General features: G+C 44.9%; 1 protein-coding gene across 5 annotated transcripts in view; it reads left to right on the top strand.

The window, feature by feature from the left end:
* nphp4 (nephronophthisis 4) overlaps window positions 1-24,029 on the top strand; it is a 770,918-nt gene that overhangs the window by 719,295 nt on the left and 27,594 nt on the right. For all 5 annotated transcript variants that reach the window (XM_072478481.1, XM_072478484.1, XM_072478483.1 and 2 more), the window contains one exon: window positions 8,949-9,034. In XM_072478481.1, the coding sequence (XP_072334582.1) occupies window positions 8,949-9,034 (86 nt within the window). The remainder of the gene's footprint in view (window positions 1-8,948; window positions 9,035-24,029) is intronic.

The following is a 24,029-nucleotide window of genomic DNA, read 5'->3' as shown; positions in this document are numbered from 1 at the left end:
CACATTATTTGATCCTTAAAATATAGAATTTATATTTCATTCTATATTTTTCCATCAATCGCACTGTTGCCGTATATTTATCCCCTTATATCAACAAATCCCAATAGTAGAATAGTACTAACTAAATGTTATGCTATCACTTCAGATCACACAGTGTCACACCTTAATGATTGCCTCTTAAATGGCATCATTTTCTGATCCAGTTGGACAGTGATTCCAACATGGAGTAGGCCAGCTTGTCCAGGAAATCAGCAATAATCGATGTTGACATAAGGACATGAGAAACAGGAGTAGGAGTGGGCCATTCGGCCCCTGAGACTGCTCCACCATTTGATAAGATCATGGCTGATCTTATTGTGACCTCAACCCCACTTTCCTGTCTATCCCCCACAACCCTCAACTCTCCCGTCGATCAAACATCTGTCAAAAAATACCCATTCAGTAATGTTTTAGGAAAAACATTTGCTGTTCCTACGATCATAAAGAAGTGTCAATCAGACAGACTATGAAAGTATCAATAATAGAGGCTTTAAACACTTCAGAGCACTTAATTAGAGCACAGAACAAAGAACTTATAACCACTTAAATATGTTAATCAAGCAAAGTCAACAAATCAAACAAACATTTCTAAAAAAAAAATGTCCTCAGCAGTTCCACACTTGCCATTGCTATTACATGGCTTATTAGGTATGTACATAGTGCTTAATGGGATGCAGGGGGTATGAATTGACATTGAGTTGGCATGGAGGGTATGAGGTGCCATGAGGAATGGGTAAGGAGTTGTGAGGCATGAGGGCTAGAGGGCCTACCTGCTTTTATTATAACTGTGATGAGGTCCCAGAGAACTGAGATGGGTCTTCCAGCCAGCTCCATTACACACCAGTCTCCCTGGAACAAACATTGCGTGATTTGGGGGCCCTTCAAACCAATGCCGATTTGCCAAGTTGGGAAATTTCCTGAAGCTACCCAAGTCTGTCGTGAAAATCTGGCCCATAATCGCTCCCTCTAATCTATGAAATCTCTTCATAACTTTAAAGACTGTAATCTGCTTACCCCTCAGCCTTCTCTTTTCTAGAGAAAAGAGCCGCAGTCTATTCAGTCTTCCCTGACAGTAATAACGCCTCAGTTCTGGTATCATTATTGTAAATCATTTTTGTCAGATAGAATCTACAACTGCACAGTATTCCAAGTGTGGTGTTATCAAGGTTCAAGACTAAGGTTAAGATAACATCACTTCTTTCGAATTGCTCTTGCTTTAGAAGTGGCCCCCAGAGCTTAGTTGCAATTTTAGTGAGTGTGGTCATTCTTCATTATTTGTTAATCCATATGCCTATATTCCATTGCTCCTCTACCTCTTTGTGGGCTACAGTTTTAGTTGTCCACTGGACTCTCTTAGGAGCAAGAGGAGACAAATTAATGATTGTCTACAGATGTTGACGTGCTCACCGATACCCCAAAGTCAAAACTTTAGTGTAAGTACTGGCAATTGGCTTGGATCAAAAGCCTTTCATTCACAAAGCACCTTAACACGCAGCTGTATCAAATTTTATGGCAGACGTGTATTGCTGGAAGAGCTGCTAGCGGGACCTCTGCATCCCCAGTGGAAGGATGTCCCACATTAGATTGGTTGGCAGCCCTTGCAGTTCCAGCAGCGCCAGAATTCAGTGGGCCCACGGTGACTGGTGAGGTATATCCCTGGATTTTAATGCAGAGAGGGATCAGGCACCCTTGGGAGGGGGTTGCAAAGTAGGGTTTGGAGGATTATGAGGGAGATACCAGGAGATGATACCATATTTGGATCTTGGTGGCGGTGGGGGCAGGGGGGGGTTGAAAGGTGGGGGTGAGGTGCACTCCCGATGAGCAGCCCCCGAAGAGATAGTGGAAAAGTGGGTTCTCTACTCTTGCCCACCATCCACTGTATTGTGGAGGTGTAATGAGGCCTCTTAATTGGGCAGTTAAGGGCGTGAATAGGCCAAAGAGCTCAGGCTGTATTACAGGGACCAGGCTAGGGTTGGCGGGAAAGTGATTGGCAAGCAACCCCCCATGGTTTAGATGCTCCCCTCCACCCCAAAATCAAAATCTGGCACTGGACCGTAATATTCAGCCTACTTAATTACAGTGATTTTCTTATGTGAACAAACAGAATAGTATATGTCGCAACTGAGCCACTGGGGGGAGGGGGGACATGATTTTGACCATCTTCCTAAGCTCTATGGCTTACATTTCAGTTACGTAAGATCACTGTAAATGTTAGCGTGCTGGTTGACTATTGAAGCCTTGCAAAATCCCTCCATAAAGTCCTCACCAAGTATAAAAGTGAACCACTGGTGTGTGTCTGTGTTGGCGGTCACCATTTTGAAACATAATTGGCATTCAGTGCAAAGAGTGGGCATCTCTTTACCTTCCACGGCATCTTCTCAGCAGAGTCTGTGTTGCCTGTTTGGTCCCTTGCACCCATTTGTACGATACCGGCAAGTAAAACCGTGTTTGTGAATGAAAATCGCTTATTGTCACAAGTAGGCCTCAAATTAAGTTACTGTGAAAAACCCCTAGTTGCCACATTCCGGCGCCTGTTCGGGGAGGCTGGTACAGGAATTGAACCGCGCTGCTGGCCTGCCTTGGTCTGCTTTAAAAGCCAGCTATTTAGCCCTGTGCTAAACCAGCCCCAGGGGTGAAAAATTGAGACTGACGACTAATGCTAAATCGGTGTGGCTGACCAGGGTGAGGGCAGTCGACTTATATGCTGAGCATATAAAACGCATGGCTTTTGAGGCAGAAAAAGTGAGGTGGTCCTATACAGCGGGTCGACTTGCACGCCACGATTTATGGTATTTTCTGGATTTCCATTCAATTTCGCGCCATCAAATTGGTGTAGCTACCTAGAGCTATTTACAAATGGGAAAAAGTTCAGATAAGTTACCACTGGAAGAGTATATCAAAGCAATTGTTTGCAATTCCCTATTGCAGCTGACATTTTGTTATCCTCCGCCACCACCCCCCACCCTCAGTTAACCTCCTCAAACAGAACAATTTCAGCACTAGAGTAAGTTAATTTTATGATTGATTGCTCTCGTAAATTAAACGCCACTTTATAGCTTCTATCTGTTGCACTGGGTTGTACGGCACTAATTCATTTTTCATTGAGCTGGTAGATGTTAACAGGGACAGTTCCACTGCAACTCCATTTGAACTTGCATGCGGGAATCCGAGAGATTAACATTCCTTGGGTATAAATTACTGACAATAAACCATACTGGTGGTGCAAGTGTATGCTTTCCTGGCTCGCAAGTCAAATGATTCTATTTCACCAACAGAACCTGAATAATAATTGAGGAGTTTGTTAACTAGATGATATGAGCCCTGTTTCACGTGGTAGTTTGGAGTGTATTTTTGAGCCTTAATATTTATGTCGTATTTCTGCACTTGCTTTTGCACTTCATAATTATTGGTGCAAAGACGTTTCATTATGTTCCAACGCCACTTGTGCTCCCTCATTAAGTGATGAACAGTCAATTTTCTTTTAATATTCATTCATGGGATATGTGCCGGCTTGGCCAGCATTTCTTGCACATCCCTAATTGTCATTGGGAAGGAGGTGGTGAGCTGCCGTCTTGAACCGCTGCGGTCCATGTGGTGTAGGTACATCCACAGTGCTGTTGGCGAGGGAGTTCCAGTATTTTGACCCAGCGACAATAAAGGAACGGCGATATATTTCCGAGTCAGGATGGTGTGCAACCTGGAGGGGAACTCAGCTGCTACGTCTCTGTGAATCTTTAGTCCTCCGCCAAGTCTGGTATTATTCCCTACACAATGGCTGCTTATTCTCGGAATTGTTTCATTTCCTTTGTGGGGAAGTATTGTTTTCTTGGCACCATTCCCCGATGGCACCATTCCCTATAGTTTCATCTTCATTGCAGCATCTAATTTCTTTTTACTCATATATGTTTATTGGGTTTTGGCTTCCGCTAAAGGGTCTGGGAGTCCAGTCCATTTGTTAATCACCTCTTTCGTGAAGGGCCACACCTGACATTTGTGCTAATTTTTTTTTCTTGTTACCTTGAGTCTGTATCCCCTTGTTACCTGGTGTCATAATTTGCCTGAAAGTAATATTCCAGATTTACCATTTCCATACAATTTACTATCTTTTATAAAACAAAAACAGAACATTCTGGAGATGCATTGTCAGCATTTGTTGTGAGTAGAAAGCAGGTTATCCTCTCTACTTCCCCTTTCATCAGTTCTGGTGCACTCTACACACTCAAAACATTCATCTGTTGTTTCTCTTTGGGGATGCTTACGTTAGCAGTTAAATATTTATATATTGGAGAATTGAATTTGTTACAAATGTGCAAGGTATCATAAGGTTTTTAAATATCTCTTTATTTCAATGAAATAGGGTAAGGAAGTGCTATGTGACCTGCTACTAGTTCTGCCCAATGACAAGAATCTGACTTGTCGTTTGGGACCCAGGTCAAGGCCTATTGAAATCCATGTGCCAGGTTTTAACACCCGAGTACAAAGGGAAGGGCAGCTTTTCTGCTATTGCAGACTTGAGTTTTGATTCATGGGACACTGGCATCAGCACAGGGGAAAATGGGAGCAGTACCATCCGAGGGTCCGCACCTGAGCTGTGCTGGGACCAGTGTTCTGGCAAGTTGTAAAACGCGGATGGTAGACTGGATTTTATACTAAATTGTGGGAGAGGAAGGAATAGTGTGAGAGGAGAAGTAAATCAAAGGGTAATAACAAGATACTAGAGCAGGGTAGTGATTTAGGTAAAGATAACCAGAATGATAAACAGAGAGTGCAAATTTAAGAGCGCAACAGGATATAGGGCCAGAGATTATAAAAATGGTGAGAGGTTAAAGGCTTCAGGTGCGATTTACTCACCGCATGGCGCCCGGCGCGGATCTGAGTGCGGCAGTTAAATAGCAGGAAAGGCCAAAATTGAGATTCGTGCCAGGCGCGAATCAGTTTGCTATCTAACCAGCCCGCACCTGGTGGTGAGTTCCAGATCAGCCCAGATATGGCAAGCATTTCATTGACCTCAATTTCCACCTCATTGGTGAGATTAAAGTCAAATGTAACGGGAATTAACCGGCTCCCCAGTGAGAAATCATGTGGGTTTTGTTCAGTACTCCTTTTTAAAAATGCGAAACTGGCATAATGGCTACTGAGGGGAACTGAGGAGGTGAATAGCCATTTCCATTTTCTGCCATGGAGCTCAAGGGCACTGAGGCTGCTGCCCTAGTTCTCAGGGTGGGGTTGGGGGTGGGGGTGGGGGTGGGGGGGGGGGGGTAGTTGTTGGGCTTGGTAGGGAGTTGAATCATTCCAAACCGGGGGGTCGCCAGGGGGATGGGAAAGTTGAGGGTCTTATAATCTGTGAGGCCTTCAAGCCATCTTTAAATATTATGGATACCCAAAACAGGGCGACTACAGCTGCTGTCTGTCCGTCCTACCAAACGCTTCCAGGACATAGCCCTGTTCGTGATTATATGCTGAAAATCACTTTAACTCCCTTTGACTGTGAGCAGCCTCTAGCTTCACAGCTGAAGGCTATTGCTAATAAGGAACCGGCCTTGTTAGTTGTGAGAGCACTTCACAGCTGCAGGTTGTAATTGCTGCATGCTCCTGCTGGTGGCTGCAAATGCCTGGAATCGCTATTGCTGTTTCCTTCTTTTTCTGTAGCTAGAAAGAAGGGCAATTTTTTCTAAGACACCTGGGTCCTGGAACACCGGGCTCAGAGGGATGTTTGAGTCCAGAAGGCAATCCGGTTTGAAGCAAGTAGGCACTGCGGGAACGAGTGCACGACATTGATCCAGTGGGCCACCTGATGATGCCGTTGAAGAAATGCTTTCGCAAGATTGCTGATACTTTTGTTGCTGGTGTGGTGAGTGCTGCATATAACTGGCACGTCACTGCGGGTTAAACACGCTGGAAATCAAGGAGCACCAGTGGAATATGTTGACGCCAGGATTTGCTTCCGGTGAGATTGTGCCGGTTGAAGGGCCTACACAACTGCGCTCCTGGACGGAGAATGGCACTGAAATGTGGAATAAGTCACACATTGATGGACAGATCATTTTTACGACAAGGTTCTGGACATGATAATACATTTTCAGCTTATCCTCAGTTTCAGTTGAGGAACCTGCGAGGGGTTTGGATTTTTTGTGAAAATGAGCTGATATAGATTTGTATTGGTACTGTTGCTCTTTTTAGCCTTAGTTTATTACCTCTGATTATGTCACCTTTGCTCACGAGTCGCCAGGTATCTTTCTGATACCGCCACGTGGTTCAAGCTCGAGTTATGATTAATAAGTCAGCACACCGCTTAGTAAGATTGAAATCAACGGTCATTTATTATATACAGCAATGAATACTTATACAAAAATGCTGCTTCTAGACTAATACCTATAACTAACAGGCCAATACTTAACTTTAGGAAGGGCCCACCAGGTCAGGGAAACAAATGGCTTATCGAATTGGATCTGGCCTGCGGGATGCAAAAGGCTGATATGGGTCGATGGCTAGGAGTCTTTATCGGGTAGCGATCGCTGGAGTCAAACTTACAGTTCTTTGTCGAAGGTTCTTGCGAAGGTCGCGAGCAGGAGAAGAAGGGAGAGAGAGAGAGATCTGAACTTGGCCCTTCACTATTTAGGGCCCAGGGGCTTCCCGCCTCTCGGGGCGGCCCTTGACCTTGAGTCCCAAGTGATTGGACTTGTTCCCAATCACTGGGTTCGATATGCTCCAATAATGGGGCGATTCCTCGATCGGGGGGTGGTCGTTCACCTGTCTTTGTCTCGGCCACTGCTGGCGCCGAGAGGTCTGGCCCGGCATTCAATTGCTAATATGTTGCAATTGTTCCCGGGAATAGCCGATTAAACTGCAGATGTCTGTGTTGATGTGCTGCTAATAGTCTTAGGTATCGATCTGGGCCGACTTCCCCAGAGCCGAATACGCTATTCTGTCTGCAGCTGTCCGTTTGTGTCCTGTTGGCTGCTTTTCCCATCAGCCTTTTCGGTTAGCCATTTTAAATCGGGTTTTGGCCAAATTAATAGGGAATCAGCCATTTTAGGTGGCTACAGTACCAATATGGAATGGTGACATTTCCTTGTTGTTTAATGGTTAGTGTGGTATGTGGAATCTTAAGTAGTTGATTTCCAAATCTTTGTTACTGTTGACCAAATAATATTATCAAGTGGTGCTGTAGGATGTGGTTGCTGCTTGTGGCTGTAAATGCCTGGAAACTGCTGCTGCTGTTTCCTTTTTCTGTGGCCTGGAGTAAGGAAAGGGAGGATGGGAAGGTGACCTGTGGCCTGTGCTGGAGAAGAAGAAGTGGAGCTCTTTCTCTCTTCTGGTGTGCTCTGGGTCGGTGTAACTTTCCACTGCTTAGGAGTCTACTGCTGGGTATTGCAAGAGGGGGCGAGAGAGACAGATTGATCCGACTGAGTGGTGTTTGTTTGCTGCCGCCTCTTTGCTTTTGTGGCCTTAAGTAAGGATAGGGAGAATGGTAAGATGACCTGCTGCCTGGGCTGGAGGAGGGGAAGGTGAGTTCTTTCTATCTTCTGGCGTACTCTGTGTCGGTGTGATTTTCTACTGTTGGGGAGTCTCCTGCTGGGAGCTGAAGGAGGGAGAGAGAGAGGTGGATTGACTGACTGAGCAATTTGATGAAGGTGTTGAAGAAATGTTTTTTCAGATTGCTGGTGATTTTATTGTGAGTGTGGTGAGTGCTGCATGTCTACTAGCACATCACCGCGAGTCTAACACGCTGGACGGAGAGGCTGTTTTGCTGCACCTTGAACGCCAGTGGAGCATGTAGATACCCAGCTTTGGTTCCGATGAAATTAGGCTGTATACAAAGGCCTGTAGAACGGAGGCTCTTGGCCAGTGATTTGTGAGGAGGGGAGGGGGGTTGGGAATTTGAGGGATGACAGGCAGAACTGATGCCAGGTGAGAGGTGGCCCTTGCAGCTCGGTGGAGTCATTGGTCTTCCTCCGACATTAGACGGCAGACCTCCTGGTCATGCTGCCCAAACTGACAGCCGCTGCCACTGCCTCCCAGGCGGTATTGGTGACCCTGCCGCTGATCCTCGACCCCCTCAGGGGAACAGGATGTTCCGACCCGCCTCCACAGCGTCTAGCAGCCTGGCTAAGTTGGCAAGGCCAAAGCAAGGAGCATGCCTGTACACTGCCATGCTTTTGCGTTGACTGGGAGTGAGTGATGAGGGAGCGTTTAAAATCAGCTCCCCCTTGTTAGCGGCGAGCTGCTGAGGTGCGAGTCTGGCGAATCCGACGGCGAGACGGCCAGTAATGGCGAGAAGCTCGTGGGGGATAATTTCCAGAATAATGTGCCATTAAACACTGCCCGTGATCTCGCCAACATGACCATGGAGAAACACCCCACCAATCACGCCCAAAATGACACTTCGAAATGTTTCTGTTAAGTGACGTCTTTTGTCTCTGAATGTGCACACATTCATCCCAAAACGGATGAATGGTTAGCACAGGCAGAAATAAATATCAAACACCTGATAGTCATCACAGATGGTTGCAGAGGGAACAAGGCTGGGAACGGAATATTGAAGGTTTTTTGATATTTCGAGAAGATAGGAGGCTAGGAAAAAGGTGGAGGGGTAGCTCTGTTAATTAAGTATGTCATTATACAGTAGTGGCAGATGGCCTTGGCTCAAAAGAGCAAGATGAAAAATCAGTTTGAGTAGAGATAAGAAAATGGAAAGGTAAGAAGTCACTTGTGGGAATAGTTTATACAGTAGTTACACTGTAGGACAAAATTCACCACCCAATTATTTTTCCCCATATCAGTTATTCTACACATGCTGATATCTCCTGTTATTATGGGAGGGGTGGGGCAAGTCCACTGTGCGCATGCAATTCCTGCATTTACCCTCACTGTTCATGTGTGTCACCATATTGTTTGAAATTTTTCAGGTTTGACAGTACAATCGCCAAATTCTGAATTTCAGACCCACGTTCGCTGCAGTGATTTCAACATCATTTGTGAGACAAAGAAAGTGGTATGTTCTCGTTTTACTCCTGTCAATTTCGAGCCAAATTCTTTTAAAATCTATATATTTGAGTGCTTTTGACCATTTGGAGACTTTGAAAAGATTTTAGGGCCAATTGTACAAACACGTGTTCACCAGCAGTGAGCTGTGCTGACTGGACAGACATGCCAGGGCATCATTTGTAACATGATTCACCACGTGTGGGACCCATTTCTAAGCTACCCTGTAAAGTATGCCCACTGTCGGTACCTGAGAGGAAGTGATGGTGTGTCTTCTCTTCACTGTCTTCCATCACTGCCTGACTAGGTTGCAGTTCTTGGATATCTGAAAGGAGCACGGCACAAAGGTAGTGTTGTGGGGAAGAGGGATGAGGTGGGGTGGATGAGAAAGAGGCACATACTTGTACCATATTCAGCTTGTGGACTATGATTGTGGGGCAAGGGCGAAATGGGATGCGAGAAGGAGGATTAGGTTGCACACTGTTTCAGCCTTGCCATTGACCATGGCCTTGGTCATGGCTATTCTACGAATGGTGACAGTGTCTCCTCTGTTGAGTGAGAACATGCATCATGTCCTTGCCAGTTAGGGACCGTTGCATTTCGGAGAAAGACCTTAAACTTGATCACAAAGGAAGGTTTTAAGGAAAATCTTAAAAGGAGGAGAGAGAGGTAGAGAGGTTTAGGGAGATTATTCCAGAGCTTGGGATTTTGCCAGCTGTCGGCTGGAGAAAATTACAGAGATAGGGAGAGGTGAGGCCAGGGAAGGATTTTCAAACAAGGATGAGAATTTTAAAATCAAGATGCTACTTGACTGGAGCCATTGTAAGTCGACGAGCACAGGGGTGGTAGGTGAATGGGATTTGGTGTGAGTTAAAACACAGGAAGCAGCACTTAGACTTATCTCAAATGTATGGGAGGGTAGAATGTGAAAGATTAGCCAGCAGTGTGTTTGAATATTCAAGACCAGAGGTATCAAAGGCATGAATAAGGGCTTACTCCTGCTCCTAATTCATTGTTTGTATTAATGTGTAAAGTTGTTTGACACTATTAATTCTTGTTCCATTTGGTCTGCCATGAATAAAATTGTTCTTATGGTAAAAATTCTTGCTTTCAGGGATTCACATTATTATGGTCACTCATTGATCCCAGAAGTAAACTAAAGTTCCTAAATTGCAAAATTTTTTGAGATTCTGTTAAAGAACTTCACCTGAGACATTAATCTTACCTCCTATTTGCCTTCTGAATTTCCAATTTTGAGATTTTCATTCTCTGCCTTCAAGGAGCTGACCACTTTCACGCACTAGTCTTTCTCAAAGCCTTTGAAGCCACACGTTGAGAGGATATAAATTGTGTTAAAACCTGTCATCATGATCCAAAGGGACTGTCAGTTTGGAACAATAGAACATAGAACATAGAACGATACAGCGCAGTACAGGCCCTTCGGCCCACGATGTTGCACCGAAACAAAAGCCATCTAACCTACACTATGCCATTATCATCCATATGTTTATCCAATAAACTTTTAAATGCCCTCAATGTTGGCGAGTTCACTACTGTTGCAGGTAGGGCATTCCACGGCCTCACTACTCTTTGCGTAAAGAACCTACCTCTGACCTCTGTCCTATATCTATTACCCCTCAGTTTAAAGCTATGTCCCCTCGTGCCAGCCATTTCCATCCGCGGGAGAAGGCTCTCACTGTCCACCCTATCTAACCCCCTGATCATTTTGTATGCCTCTATTAAGTCTCCTCTTAACCTTCTTCTCTCTAACGAAAACAACCTCAAGTCCATCAGCCTTTCCTCATAAGATTTTCCCTCCATACCAGGCAACATCCTGGTAAATCTCCTCTGCACCCGCTCCAAAGCCTCCACGTCCTTCCTATAATGCGGTGACCAGAACTGTACGCAATACTCCAAATGCGGCCGTACCAGAGTTTTGGACAGCTGCAACATGACCTCCTGACTCCGGAACTCAATCCCTCTACCAACAAAGGCCAACACTCCATAGGCCTTCTTCACAACCCTATCAACCTGGGTGGCAACTTTCAGAGATCTATGTACATGGACACCTAGATCCCTCTACTCATCCACACTTCCAAGAACTTTACCATTAGCCAAATATTCCGCATTCCTGCTATTCCTTCCAAAGTGAATCACCTCACACTTCTCTACATTAAACTCCATTTGCCACCTCAGCCCAGCTCTGCAGCTTATCTATATCCCTCTGTAACCTGCTACATCCTTCCACACTGTCGACAACACCACCGACTTTAGTATCGTCTGCAAATTTACTCACCCACCCTTCTGCGCCTTCCTCTAGGTCATTGATAAAAATGACAAACAGCAACGGCCCCAGAACAGATCCTTGTGGTACTCCACTTGTAACTGAACTCCATTCTGAACATTTCCCATCAACCACCACCCTCTGTCTTCTTTCAGCTAGCCAATTTCTGATCCACATCTCTAAATCACCCTCAATCCCTAGCCTCCGTATTTTCTGCAATAGCCTACCGTGGGGAACCTTATCAAACGCTTTGCTGAAATCCATATACACCACATCAACTGCTCTACCCTCGTCTACCTGTTCAGTCACCTTCTCAAAGAACTCGATAAGGTTTGTGAGGCATGACCTACCCTTCACAAAGCCATGCTGACAATCCCTGATCATATTATTCCTATCTAGATGATTATAAATCTTGTCTCTTATAATCCCCTCCAAGACTTTACCCACTACAGACGTGAGGCTCACCGGTCTATAGTTGCCGGGGTTGTCTCTGCTCCCCTTTTTGAACAAAGGGACCACATTTGCTATCCTCCAGTCCTCTGGCACTATTCCTGTAGCCAATGATGACATAAAAATCAAAGCCAAAGGTCCAGCAATCTCTTCCCTGGCCTCCCAGAGAATCCTTGGATAAATCCCATCAGGCCCCGGGGACTTATCTATTTTCAGCCTGTCCAGAATTGCCAACACCTCTTCCCTACGTACCTCAATGCCATCTATTCTAATAGCCTGGGTCTCAGCATTCTCCTCCACAACATTATCTTTTTCCTGAGTGAATACTGACGAAAAATATTCATTTAGTATCTCGCCTATCTCTTCAGACTCCACACACAACTTCCCATCCCTGTCCTTGACTGGTCCTACTCTTTCCCTAGTCATTCGCTTATTCCTGACATACCTATAGAAAGCTTTTGGGTTTTCCTTGATCCTACCTGCCAAATACTTCTCATGTCCCCTCCTTGCTCATCTTAGCTCTCTCTTTAGATCCTTCCTCGCTACCTTGTAACTATCCATCGCCCCAACTGAAACTTCACACCTCATCTTTACATAGGCCTCCTTCGTCTGTTTAATTCTTCAGGCTCCTCTCTTCTAGCAGTGTCAGTCCTACTTTAAAACAGAGAATTTTCTAAGGACAGCATAATAACATTCGGACAGTTACACTAAACCCCGCTGGTTAGCTATTGGACAGACAGCCTTTCACACATTCTTTATCTACTGGGAATCTGCATGTTTAGAACCACATCTGACTCCTCTGTGTAACTCCAGTGGGGGAGTCCAGAAGTTGTGGATGTCAGAACTCAGCCATTCAGGAAGTACTTTCACATAGTGGGCAGTGGAAATCTGGAATTCTCTCCCCCAAAAGATTGCTGGGCTGGGTTCAAATGAAAATTACAAAACTGAGATTGATAAAGGTTTGTTATGTAAGGGAGGCAGTGACGCAGTGGTATTGTCATTGAACTAGCCATCCAAAGGCCCAGGCTAACACTCTGGGGACATATGTTCAAATCCCACCTTGGCAGCTGGTAGAATTTAAAATCAATTTTAAATGTAAAAGCTGGTCTTAGTAATAGTGAGCATGAAACCACTGTCAATTGTTGTAAAAACCCATCTGGTTCATAAAGGCCACAGCAATGTGGTTGACTCTTAAATGCCTTCCGAAATGACCTAGTAAATCACTCAACTGTATCAAAACGGCTGGAGAAAAGTCTGACCAACTAACCGGCATCGACCTAGACATCTAAAATGGCAATGGCACACCCAACCCTGTTTATACTCAAAACCTCTCTTACTAGCATCTTGGCACTTGGCAAGATTGGGAGACTGTCTCACAAACCAGTCAAGGATTTTAAATTTTTAGCACAGAAATGGTGATTCTTACTTTAGTTCAGTAAAGGCTACATTCTTACAGCATCGTTTTTCTGCACCAGATGTCAGACTGTCCTCCATTCTGACTTTAAGAGCTAATAGTCTTTCCTGATACACCAAGCTAAATTTTAAGAATTTCTTCCAAATAGGTAACAACGTTAAATCCCAGACTGAACTACCATTAATGTTTAGTTCCTTAGGTAGTGAATAAAACATTTAAATTGTCAGAAGATCATCCTTATCGATACCTATTACCAAAAAAAAGACAGGAGCGTGAGAGGTACAGTGGATATTATCAACATCAACTCATGTTGTCTGTCTTTAATTAAATTCAGAGGTGTTTTTAATTAAATTATTAAATTCAGTGTTGCCCATGTATGTGTTTAAAAAGGCTTTTGGGTAAAATCTGTTCACATTTGATCGTTTTCTCAATTCTGAAGTATCCTCCTTGACGTTCAATGGCATTACTGTAGGTTAATCCCCAACTATCAACATCCAGGTGGTTACCATTGACCAGAAACTGAACTGGGCCAGCTATATAAATACTGTGGCAACAAAAGCACGTCAGAGGCTGAGAATGTTTCAGCAAGTAATACCTCATGACTTCCCAAACCCTGTTTTCCATCTACAAGGCACAGGTCACCATTGCAGAGTTGCAACAGTATGTGCCATCTAAAAAATGCGCTGCAGTAATTCCCCAAAGCTTCTTCAACAATTCCCTCCAAAGCCATGATCTCTATCCCTTGGAACAAGGGTCAGCAGACACATGGAAACACCACCACTTGCAAATTCCTCTCCAAACTGCACACCACCCTGACTTGGAAATATATCGCCGTTCCTTCACTATTGCTGGGCTAAAATGCTGGCAATTGCCCCAGATGAACCGTGATCTAATTAATTGAATGGTGGAACAGGCTCAAGCGGCTGAATGGCCTCCACCCATGTTCCAGAGAGAGAAGAATTAGCCAGTCATTACTCTTTTCAGGAATTTATATAAATATTACACAGTTTTATTCATGGCAAGGAGCTTTGTCTGCTGTGAGCATGTATGGGGAGAGCAGTATGGCTGGCAATTAGAGCACGCCCATGGTTCTCCTGCTCCTAGTAAGAATGAATAAGGCTGCAAAGCCAGTGATCCATAATGCTGGCAAATAAACTGACATTGAAGCAGCATTAAAGAATTCAGTGACCTATAAAGTGAAAGTACTGCTCTGTGAGGAATGCAGGTTTTTTAAAAAACTTTCAGTTATTCTTTAGGACACCGCAAGGCAAAAAGTAACAATAGCTGCAAACTTTTCTAAATAATTGGTTTTAATGACCATCAATTGTACAGATAGAGATGTCCTACGGCTTCTGCGTTAGGAGACTGATTGTTTAATTTTTTCTTCCTCTTTTCTTTGAAGCGCTCCATTTCTGTCTGCTCACAATCACTTTAAAAATGGCTGCTTTTGATCCCTCTTGCTGCGACTAAAACAGCTGGCCGGAGCACATTCGTTTTCTTTCTCAGTGTTCCTCATAGTTTGAAAAGGCACCTGCCTTTATCGTGACCTTCTTATCTCTCCTTATCTTTCAGAGGTGCAGCAAATCGTGCCTGGCCTTGAATCTTTACCTAGGCTAACACAGCAGTTAGTCTTCGACTGTCTGAAGCAGTCATGATACCTTTTGAACTTGGCCAAGCATTTCAGCATGCTCGCTGAACAGATCAGTGTTTCTAATTCAGTCTTTTAATTTTCAAAGTCTGTATTGAAAAGTCCATATTTCTTCAGTAAGAATGGTAATAGATAACTTTTGACACAGAGTGAAAGTTAAATTAAATAGTGTTTGACAGATACAGCATTAGCCGCTGGTTTTATTAAATTATTTTATATATAAAAGAATGACTTGCATTTATATAAGTGGGTGGGAGTTTCCGCCCTGCGACGCCAGGATCGCGAATCGCGATCGGGCGGAAAATCGGACATCCGGCTGAAATTGAGCTTTGCACTGGGCGCCGAACTGACCGCTGTGCTCCGGCCGCCGCTAGCAGTGGGATCAGGGTTCACGTCCGCGCGCCAGCAGGGGGGATACGAATGGATACAAATATGTCCTGATGAGTCATTTGCATCTACTCATCGGGCTGGGCACTGGAACCTCTGGACTTGCTTGATGCTTCAGTCCTCTGCACCAGGAATCATCAAATGTGAACCTGACGTGGTGATCCTCGCGGTGGGCCATAGGGGTAACTTCTTAAAGGAGTTTTCCCAATATTCATCTCAGGGCCATTCCCCCCAACCCCCTCCCACAATGTACAACCTGCCCACACCTCCCCTACCAGACCACCTCCCCTCCCTCCCGATCTAGAGAATGCCCCCCCCCCCCGCCCCGTCCACAGAAACCCCCGAGCTAGGGAAACCTTCCCAGGGACGCATAACTAAGGGGCCCTCCACAAAGACCCCGTAAATAGGGAGACTCTCCACAGGGACCTCATAACTAGAGGGTGTCATAATATGCACCCACGCACATCTGAGGTAAAAACAGGCAGTGACAGACACCTAGATTGGCCAATCAACATACAGGAAAGAACCAACCAATCACCAGACAGAACTCCAGCAGGGGGCTTCCAACTATAAAACACACGAGGCATCAGCACTCCGCCTCTTTCCACTGGTGACAACTGTAGTGACAGTCAGGGTGTATATATCAGTCAGCACCTTCGACACGTGGATCAGTGCTAGCCTGGTCTAGTAAGTTAGAGTTAGTACACTTAGAGTAATAGAGTGTCAACCCACAGCCAGCTGTGTGCATTGCTACAGAAGTTCAATAAATCGTATTGAACCAACGCCTACGTTTGGTGTATGCTTTACAGTTCATCTGCATCCTGTTGCAGTCCGTATTACCCCAGGGTGAATAACACAACATGATACCAGGAGTCTACTTCATCTAAGTAATTTACCTTGAATAATTCAGTGACGACCAGCAAGTGCCTTCCAGCGGCATGGAGAAGATGCAGGCCCCTCCACAGCTCCGGATCTCCGGAAATCTCAACGTCAACTGGCGGGTCTTCAAGCAGAAATTCAGTCTATACATTGAGGCCTCGGGCCTCGAGGATGCGTCCACTGCCAGAAAAATCGCGCTACTCCTATCGACTGCGGGGGACCAGGCCATCCAAATCTTCAATTCACTCACTTTTGCCGACGGCGAGGACAAAGAACAAGTTCCAGACCGTGTTAGCCAAATTTGACAGTAACTGTGAAGTCGAAACGAATAAGAGCTTTGAGCGCAATGTCTACCAGCAGCCTCCAGAGCTTAGTGCTCAAACAGATCATTGAGGGACACCTCGGTATCGAGAAATGCAGGTGCAGGGCCCGGCAGGCTGTCTATTGGCCTGGCATCAACGAGGACATATCCAACATGGTCCTCAATTGTGTGACTTGCCAGCGTTTCCAGCCTGCTCAGCTCAAAGAAATACTCCAGCAACACGAGATCGTGACCTCTCCGCGGTCTAAGGCTGTGACCTAATTCAAATGGAATGTTGAATTACTGAGTGTGTTTTCATAGTTTCATGAGCATTTCATAGACTTACTATTGTTACTTAAGGGCTCATTGGTCCTGTACCTCTTTTCTTTATTCTTCCACGGGATGTGGGTATCACTGGATCGGCTAGCATTTTTTACCCATCCCTAATTTTCCTTGAAAAACGTGGTGCATTGCTGCAGTTCATGAGGTGTTGGTACATCCACAGTGCTGTTAGAAAAGCAGTCCCTGGATTTTGACGTAGCGACACAGAAGGAATGGCGATATCATTCCATGCAAAGGTTGGTGTGGCTTGGAAGGGAACTTGCAGGTGGTAGTGTTCCTATGCATCTGCTGCCCATGTCCTTCTTGGTGGTAGAGGTTGCAGGTTTAGGAGGTACTGTCAAAAGTGCTTGGTGAGTTGCTGTAATGCATATCAGAGGTGGAGGGAATGAATACAGAACGTTGGGGATATGGTGTCAATCAAGTGGGCTGCTTTGCCCTGTATGGTGATAAGCTGCTTGAATGTTGTTGGTGCTGCACCCATTCAGGCAAGTGGAGAGTATCCCATCACATTCCTGACTTATGCGTTGTAGATGCTGGACAGGCTTTGGGTAGACGAGAGGTGAGTTACTTGCCACAGAATCCTCATCCTTTGACCTGCTCTTATGACCACAGCACTATATGGCTAGTCCAGTTCAGTTTCTAGCCATTAGTAACCTCCAGGATATTGATAGTAGGAGATTCAGTTATGGTAATGCCATTGAATGTCAAGGAGAGATAGTGAGATTCTCTCTTGTTGGAGAGGGCCATTGTCTGGCACTTGCGTGGCACGTATATTACTAGTGGATACTAGAAGAATGCTTCAAAGACTCAGCAGATGTCAATTAAGTCAATTTGAAAATCAAACCTCAGGTTCACTACATATATTCATTTGATTCTCCATATTGCAGAATGCAGAAGAGGACTTTCTCTGCTGGAGAAAGGACAGTAATGCTTCTGAACACTAATGCAGTGTTGATCAAATAAATGGTATTTTACAGAGCCCAATAATCATTCACTGCCTTCAAAATATACTATTGTCAAACTCCATTGCATTATTGAAGTTTGCAAGAGTTTTTAAAGGTACTTGTTCAAGGTTCCCAATTCCACAGCAGGCTTTCCTCAAAATTTACAAACTGATTTAGTTGGTGTGGTTCCTCCAGGCTGTGGGAACCCACCTACCACCATGAAAATAGCAATGACGAGGAAACTTGAATTTGCAGAAGGCATTTAAATAGCGGAGCCAGGTAATGACCTGTGTTATGGGCCAGAGCTGAGAGAACTCCAAAATGTATCATGGAGTTCACCTGACCCACAACTTTTAATAGGTTGTGGTATGGGGAGTACACGGCCCACTCTACAGGTGTGGTACAGCAGAAATGAAAAGTATTTTTTTAAAGCAAAACAATGTTTATTCTATGAACTCAAGTAAACCTTTCTAAAACATCTTAGCAACCAGTAAATCAAATACACCCCCCAAAGAATACAACACTAAGTAATCTGTATGCTGTTCTTTTACACCCAAAAGACCTTCAAACAAAAGCACATCAGAGTTTACATTCACTACTGAAAACATTTATAATTCTTCTGAATTCACCAAGTGATCAAGAGATAGTCCTTCATGGCAGAGATCAACAGTACAGCTGCTTTGGCTGACCTCAGCTGCGACACACTGAAAAACGAAACCAAAAAGACAGAGACCCACCCAAGCTTTTCTCAAAGTGAAACTAAAAAGCAGAACCAGAGCTCAGCTCCACCCACACTCTGACATCACTGCAGTAACATGAGCAGCTAACCATCATTCTCATGACACCTGCCACACTCACCAACCCGGAAAACATGACAGGTGGCAGGAATTGGAAGGGAAGTTTTAAAATGCGGCCCTGCACACCTGCCATTTTCTCTTTCTGATGCTCAGCGCCTGGCGACATAAATTCTGCCCGCAGCCTAGGAGAACGATCCTGGCTCGGCAGGTCTAAGCTGCAAACTGCAGAATCTCCTGGAGGCATCCACGTGCTGTAGCTTTTTCTTGCTGAAGGAGGTAACACAATCTCTGCAGTCTGCTCAGAACACAGAAATCAGACATAGGATCATTCTGCGATAGTGGGATGAAGGCATTCCCATCAGTGAATGGGAAGATTGAGGAAAGGAACAAATATTTAAGATAAAATCTGGAACAATAATCGAGCAACAATTCCATTGCAACCTCGATAGGGTGTAACTGCAGAGAAATTCTGGTGTGGAGCCAAACCCTCTTGATTAAGTACTTTGAAGGATGGTAATTATCCACCCGAATGGATTATCTGTTAAGAATGAATATTTAGCTCTGTGGTTGGTTCACTGCTCAGAACCTTAATGTGAGGTACAAAAACATGACAGTTTGTATTTCTCTATATACAAGCTGCTAGAGAGACCATAAGTAATTATAGGTCACTTTATCAGCTTCTGAAATATACCAAATAAGGGACATTTCACTTACAACTCGAAACGATTCGGAATATATAATAATAATAACCTTTTATTATTATTATTCAACGCAAGAAGCATCAGGAATAAGGTGGGTGAACTTAAGGCATGGATCGGTACTTGGGACTACGATGTGGTGGCCATCACGGAAACTTGGATAGAAGAGGGGCAGAAATGGTTGTTGGAGGTCCCTGGTTATAGATGTTTCAATAAGATTAGGGAGGGTGGTAAAAGAGGTGGGGGGGTGGCATTATTAATTAGAGATAGTATAACAGCTGCAGAAAGGCAGTTCGAGGAGTATCAGCCTACTGAGGTAGTATGGGTTGAAGTCAGAAATAGGAAAGGAGCAGTCACCTTGTTAGGAGTTTTCTATAGGCCCCCCAATAGTAGCAGAGATGTGGAGGAACAGATTGGGAAACAGATTTTGGAAAGGTGCAGAAGTCATAGGGTAGTAGTCATGGGCGACTTTAACTTCCCAAATATTGAGTGGAAACTCTTTAGATCAAATAGTTTGGATGGGGTGGTGTTTGTGCAGTGTGTCCAGGAAGCTTTTCTAACGCAGTATGTAGATTGTCCGACCAGAGGAGGGGCAATATTGGATTTAGTACTGGGTAATGAGCCAGGGCAAGTGATAGATTTGTTAGTGGGGGAGCATTTTGGAGATAGTGACCACAATTCTGTGACTTTCACTTTAGTAATGGAGAGGGATAGGTACGCGCAACAGGGCAAGGTTTACAATTGGGGGAAGGGTAAATACGATGTTGTCAGACAAGAATTGAATTGCATAAGTTGGGAACATAGGCTGGCAGGGAAGGACACAAATGAAATGTGGAACTTGTTCAAGGAACAGGTGCTACGTGTCCTTGATATGTATGTCCCTGTCAGGCAGGGAAGAGATGGTCGAGTGAGGGAACCATGGTTGACAAGAGAGGTTGAATGTCTTGTTAAGAGGAAAAAGGTGACTTATGTAAGGCTGAGGAAACAAGGTTCAGACAGGGCATTGGAGGGATACAAGATAGCCAGGAGGGAACTGAAGAAAGGGATTAGGAGAGCTAAGAGAGGGCATGAACAATCTTTGGCGGGTAGGATCAAGGAAAACCCCAAGGCCTTTTACACATATGTGAGAAATATGAGAATGACTAGAGCGAGGGTAGGTCCGATCAAGGACAGTAGCGGGAGATTGTGTATTGAGTCTGAAGAGATAGGAGAGGTCTTGAACGAGTACTTTTCTTCTGTATTTACAAATGAGAGGGGCGATATTGTTGGAGAGGACAGTGTGAAACAGATTGGTAAGCTCGAGGAAATACTTGTTAGGAAGGAAGATGTGTTGGGCATTTTGAAAAACTTGAGGATAGACAAGTCCCCCGGGCCTGACGGGATATATCCAAGGATTCTATGGGAAGCAAGAGATGAAATTGCAGAGCCGTTGGCAATGATCTTTTCGTCCTCACTGTCAACAGGGGTGGTACCAGGGGATTGGAGAGTGGCGAATGTCGTGCCCCTGTTCAAAAAAGGGACTAGGGATAACCCTGGGAATTACAGGCCAGTTAGTCTTACTTCGGTGGTAGGCAAAGTAATGGAAAGGGTACTGAAGGATAGGATTTCTGAGCATCTGGAAAGACACTGCTTGATTAGGGATAGTCAGCACGGATTTGTGAGGGGTAGGTCTTGCCTTACAAATCTTATTGAATTCTTTGAGGAGGTGACCAAGCATGTGGATGAAGGTAAAGTAGTGGATGTAGTGTACATGGATTTTAGTAAGGCATTTGATAAAGTTCCCCATGGTAGGCTTATGCAGAAAGTAAGGAGGCATGGGATAGTGGGAAATTTGGCCAGTTGGATAACGAACTGGCTAACCGATAGAAGTCAGAGAGTGGTGGTGGATGGCAAATATTCAGCCTGGATCCCAGTTACCAGTGGCGTACCGCAGGGATCAGTTCTGGGTCCTCTGCTGTTTGTGATTTTCATTAATGACTTGGATGAGGGAGTTGAAGGGTGGGTCAGTAAATTTGCAGATGATACGAAGATTGGTGGAGTTGTGGATAGTAAGGAGGGCTGTTGTCGGCTGCAAAGAGACATAGATAGGATGCAGAGCTGGGCTGAGAAGTGGCAGATGGAGTTTAACCCTGAAAAGTGTGAGGTTGTCCATTTTGGAAGGACAAATATGAATGCGGAATACAGGGTTAACGGTAGAGTTCTTGGCAATGTGGAGGAGCAGAGAGATCTTGGGGTCTATGTTCATACATCTTTGAAAGTTGCCACTCAAGTGGATAGAGCTGTGAAGAAGGCCTATGGTGTGCTCGCGTTCATTAACAGAGGGATTGAATTTAAGAGCCGTGAGGTGATGATGCAGCTGTACAAAACTTTGGTAAGGCCACATTTGGAGTACTGTGTACAGTTCTGGTCGCCTCATTTTAGGAAGGATGTGGAAGCTTTGGAAAAGGTGCAAAGAAGATTTACCAGGATGTTGCCTGGAATGGAGAGTAGGTCTTACGGGGAAAGGTTGAGGGTGCTAGGCCTTTTCTCATTAGAACGGAGAAGGATGAGGGGCGACTTGATAGAGGTTTATAAGATGATCAGGGGAATAGATAGAGTAGACAGTCAGAGACTTTTTCCCCGGGTGGAACAAACCATTACAAGGGGACATAAATTTAAGGTGAAAGGTGGAAGATATAGGAGGGATATCAGAGGTAGGTTCTTTACCCAGAGAGTAGTGGGGGCATGGAATGCACTGCCTGTGGAAGTAGTTGAGTCGGAAACATTAGGGACCTTCAAGCAGCTATTGGATAGGTACATGGATTACGGTTAAATGATATAGTGTAGATTTATTTGTTCTCAAGGGCAGCACGGTAGCATTGTGGATAGCACAATTGCTTCACAGCTCCAGGGTCCCAGGTTCGATTCCGGCTTGGGTCACTGACTGTGCGGAGTCTGCACGTCCTCCCCGTGTCTGCGTGGGTTTCCTCCGGGTGCTCCGGTTTCCTCCCACAATCCAAAGATGTGCAGGTTAGGTGAATTGGCCAATGATAAATTGCCCTTAATGTCCAAATTGACCTTGGTGTTGGGTGAAGGTGTTGAGTTTGGGTAGGGTGCTCTTTCCAAGAGCCGGTGCAGACTCAAAGGGCCGAATGGCCTCCTTCTGCACTGTAAATTCAATGATAATCTATGATTAATCTAGGACAAAGGTTCGGCACAACATCGTGGGCCGAAGGGCCTGTTCTGTGCTGTATTTTCTATGTTCTATGTTTATTGTCACAAGTATGAAGTTACTGTGAAAAGCCCCTAGTCGCCACATTCCGGCGCCTGTTCGGGTAAGCTGGTACAGGAATTGAACCTGCGCTGCTGGCCTTATTCAGCATTACAAACCAGCTGTCTAGCCCACTGAGTTAATATGAAATATATGATAATATATTAATGAAATGCGATAGTGGCATCAGGTGTTAACCTTATATTCTCCCAGTTCTGTTGATCACGCTGCAGATCTCCTGTACTCAATCGAAGTGGCCCATCTCCATGTGCTAGCCTAAACAGTGAGTGCTTACAAGCTATTCAACTGTGTAAGACATGAACAGGAAGTCCCAATCTGCTCCTGCATGATATTTGCAGCTGCATAGGACCCAACATTGAATGCCAAATAGTGGTTGGAAACTGGTTGATTTCCCCAGCACTCAGGGCCAGGAGAATTAAAACCTACTGGTCTCCGGAGGAAACCCACGCAGACACAGGGAGAACGTGCAGACTCCGCACAGACAGTGACCCAAGCCGGGAATCGAACCTAGGACCCTGGCGCTGTGAAGCAACTGTGCTACCGTGCCGCCTGGTAATAGAGGGATAAATAGAGGGATATGAACTGAGTGAGGGCAGATTTTTTTTTAGTTAAGGCATCGTGATCGGCACAGCCCTGGAGGGCCGAAGGGCCTGTTCCTGTGCTGTACATTTTTGTGTCCTGTATTCATTCATGATAGATTGGGTGATACTTTTATTCACTGGACTCTAATCCTATTGTACGAACATTATCCTGTAGCCAGGACACTCCAAACACAACCAGTGTCTGTACTAAGATAGGCTGACAGAACAAAGCGAGCTCTAACGGGCAGTCCCTAGCCCTTGCAAAGCAGATGCTCAAGTGGAACACAGACACTACCACCGAGACTTGCTGAGTCAGGATTGTTTTCAACACACTGAGCTGAAATTTAGTCTCCTGAGCAAACCCACATCAGGACGAGAAAACGAGAGCTGTGCAGGGCTGCATTATTATATTTCCCTTCCTGTTTCTCTGCTGTAAAGTTCCATATCATTCAATGAAGCAACATATGGACATGGAGTGATAGCTATTATTGAGAAATGAATCGAGAATAACAGCGATATTGCTCGGGAAGTCCGGACAGGTTGTTTTTGTCTCCGAAAGTGCAGGATTTAGATAGAACAGGTTGAATGGGCCAAATGGCTTCCTGTCACTCTGGATTTTGTTACGAGTATATTGTTTCTAAAATATCAATGAGTGGTTAGGAGGTCTTGTGGTGCAGTGGGTAGCATTCCCTATATCTGGACCAGAGGCTTCCAGGTCGAGTCCAACGCCAGGACATGTCAGCCATGGAAGGATTGTTCATAACGCGGTTATAATCAGTTCGGAAATCGTTCCGCCACTTTCTTCCACTATTACCCCAAAAGGGGGAGAAGAGTGCGTGTGTGAAGATACATCAAGAAGTGAGTGATTCCAGCAACTTAGTTCACTGCTACTCACTGAACCTTTCTAACAACCCAGTGGGTGTTGAATTATTAGGCACTGAATGATGGACTGCTGGCCCAGGATTGGCATTGCACACGTCTTGAGCATCTGTGGTTGTCGTTTGGGGCA

This window comes from Scyliorhinus torazame, chromosome 16 (assembly GCF_047496885.1).
Source record: "Scyliorhinus torazame isolate Kashiwa2021f chromosome 16, sScyTor2.1, whole genome shotgun sequence".
Classification (NCBI taxonomy): domain Eukaryota; kingdom Metazoa; phylum Chordata; class Chondrichthyes; order Carcharhiniformes; family Scyliorhinidae; genus Scyliorhinus; species Scyliorhinus torazame.
The sequence above is the reverse complement of the archived record's forward strand: the minus strand, read 5'-3'. Positions and strand labels throughout refer to the sequence as shown.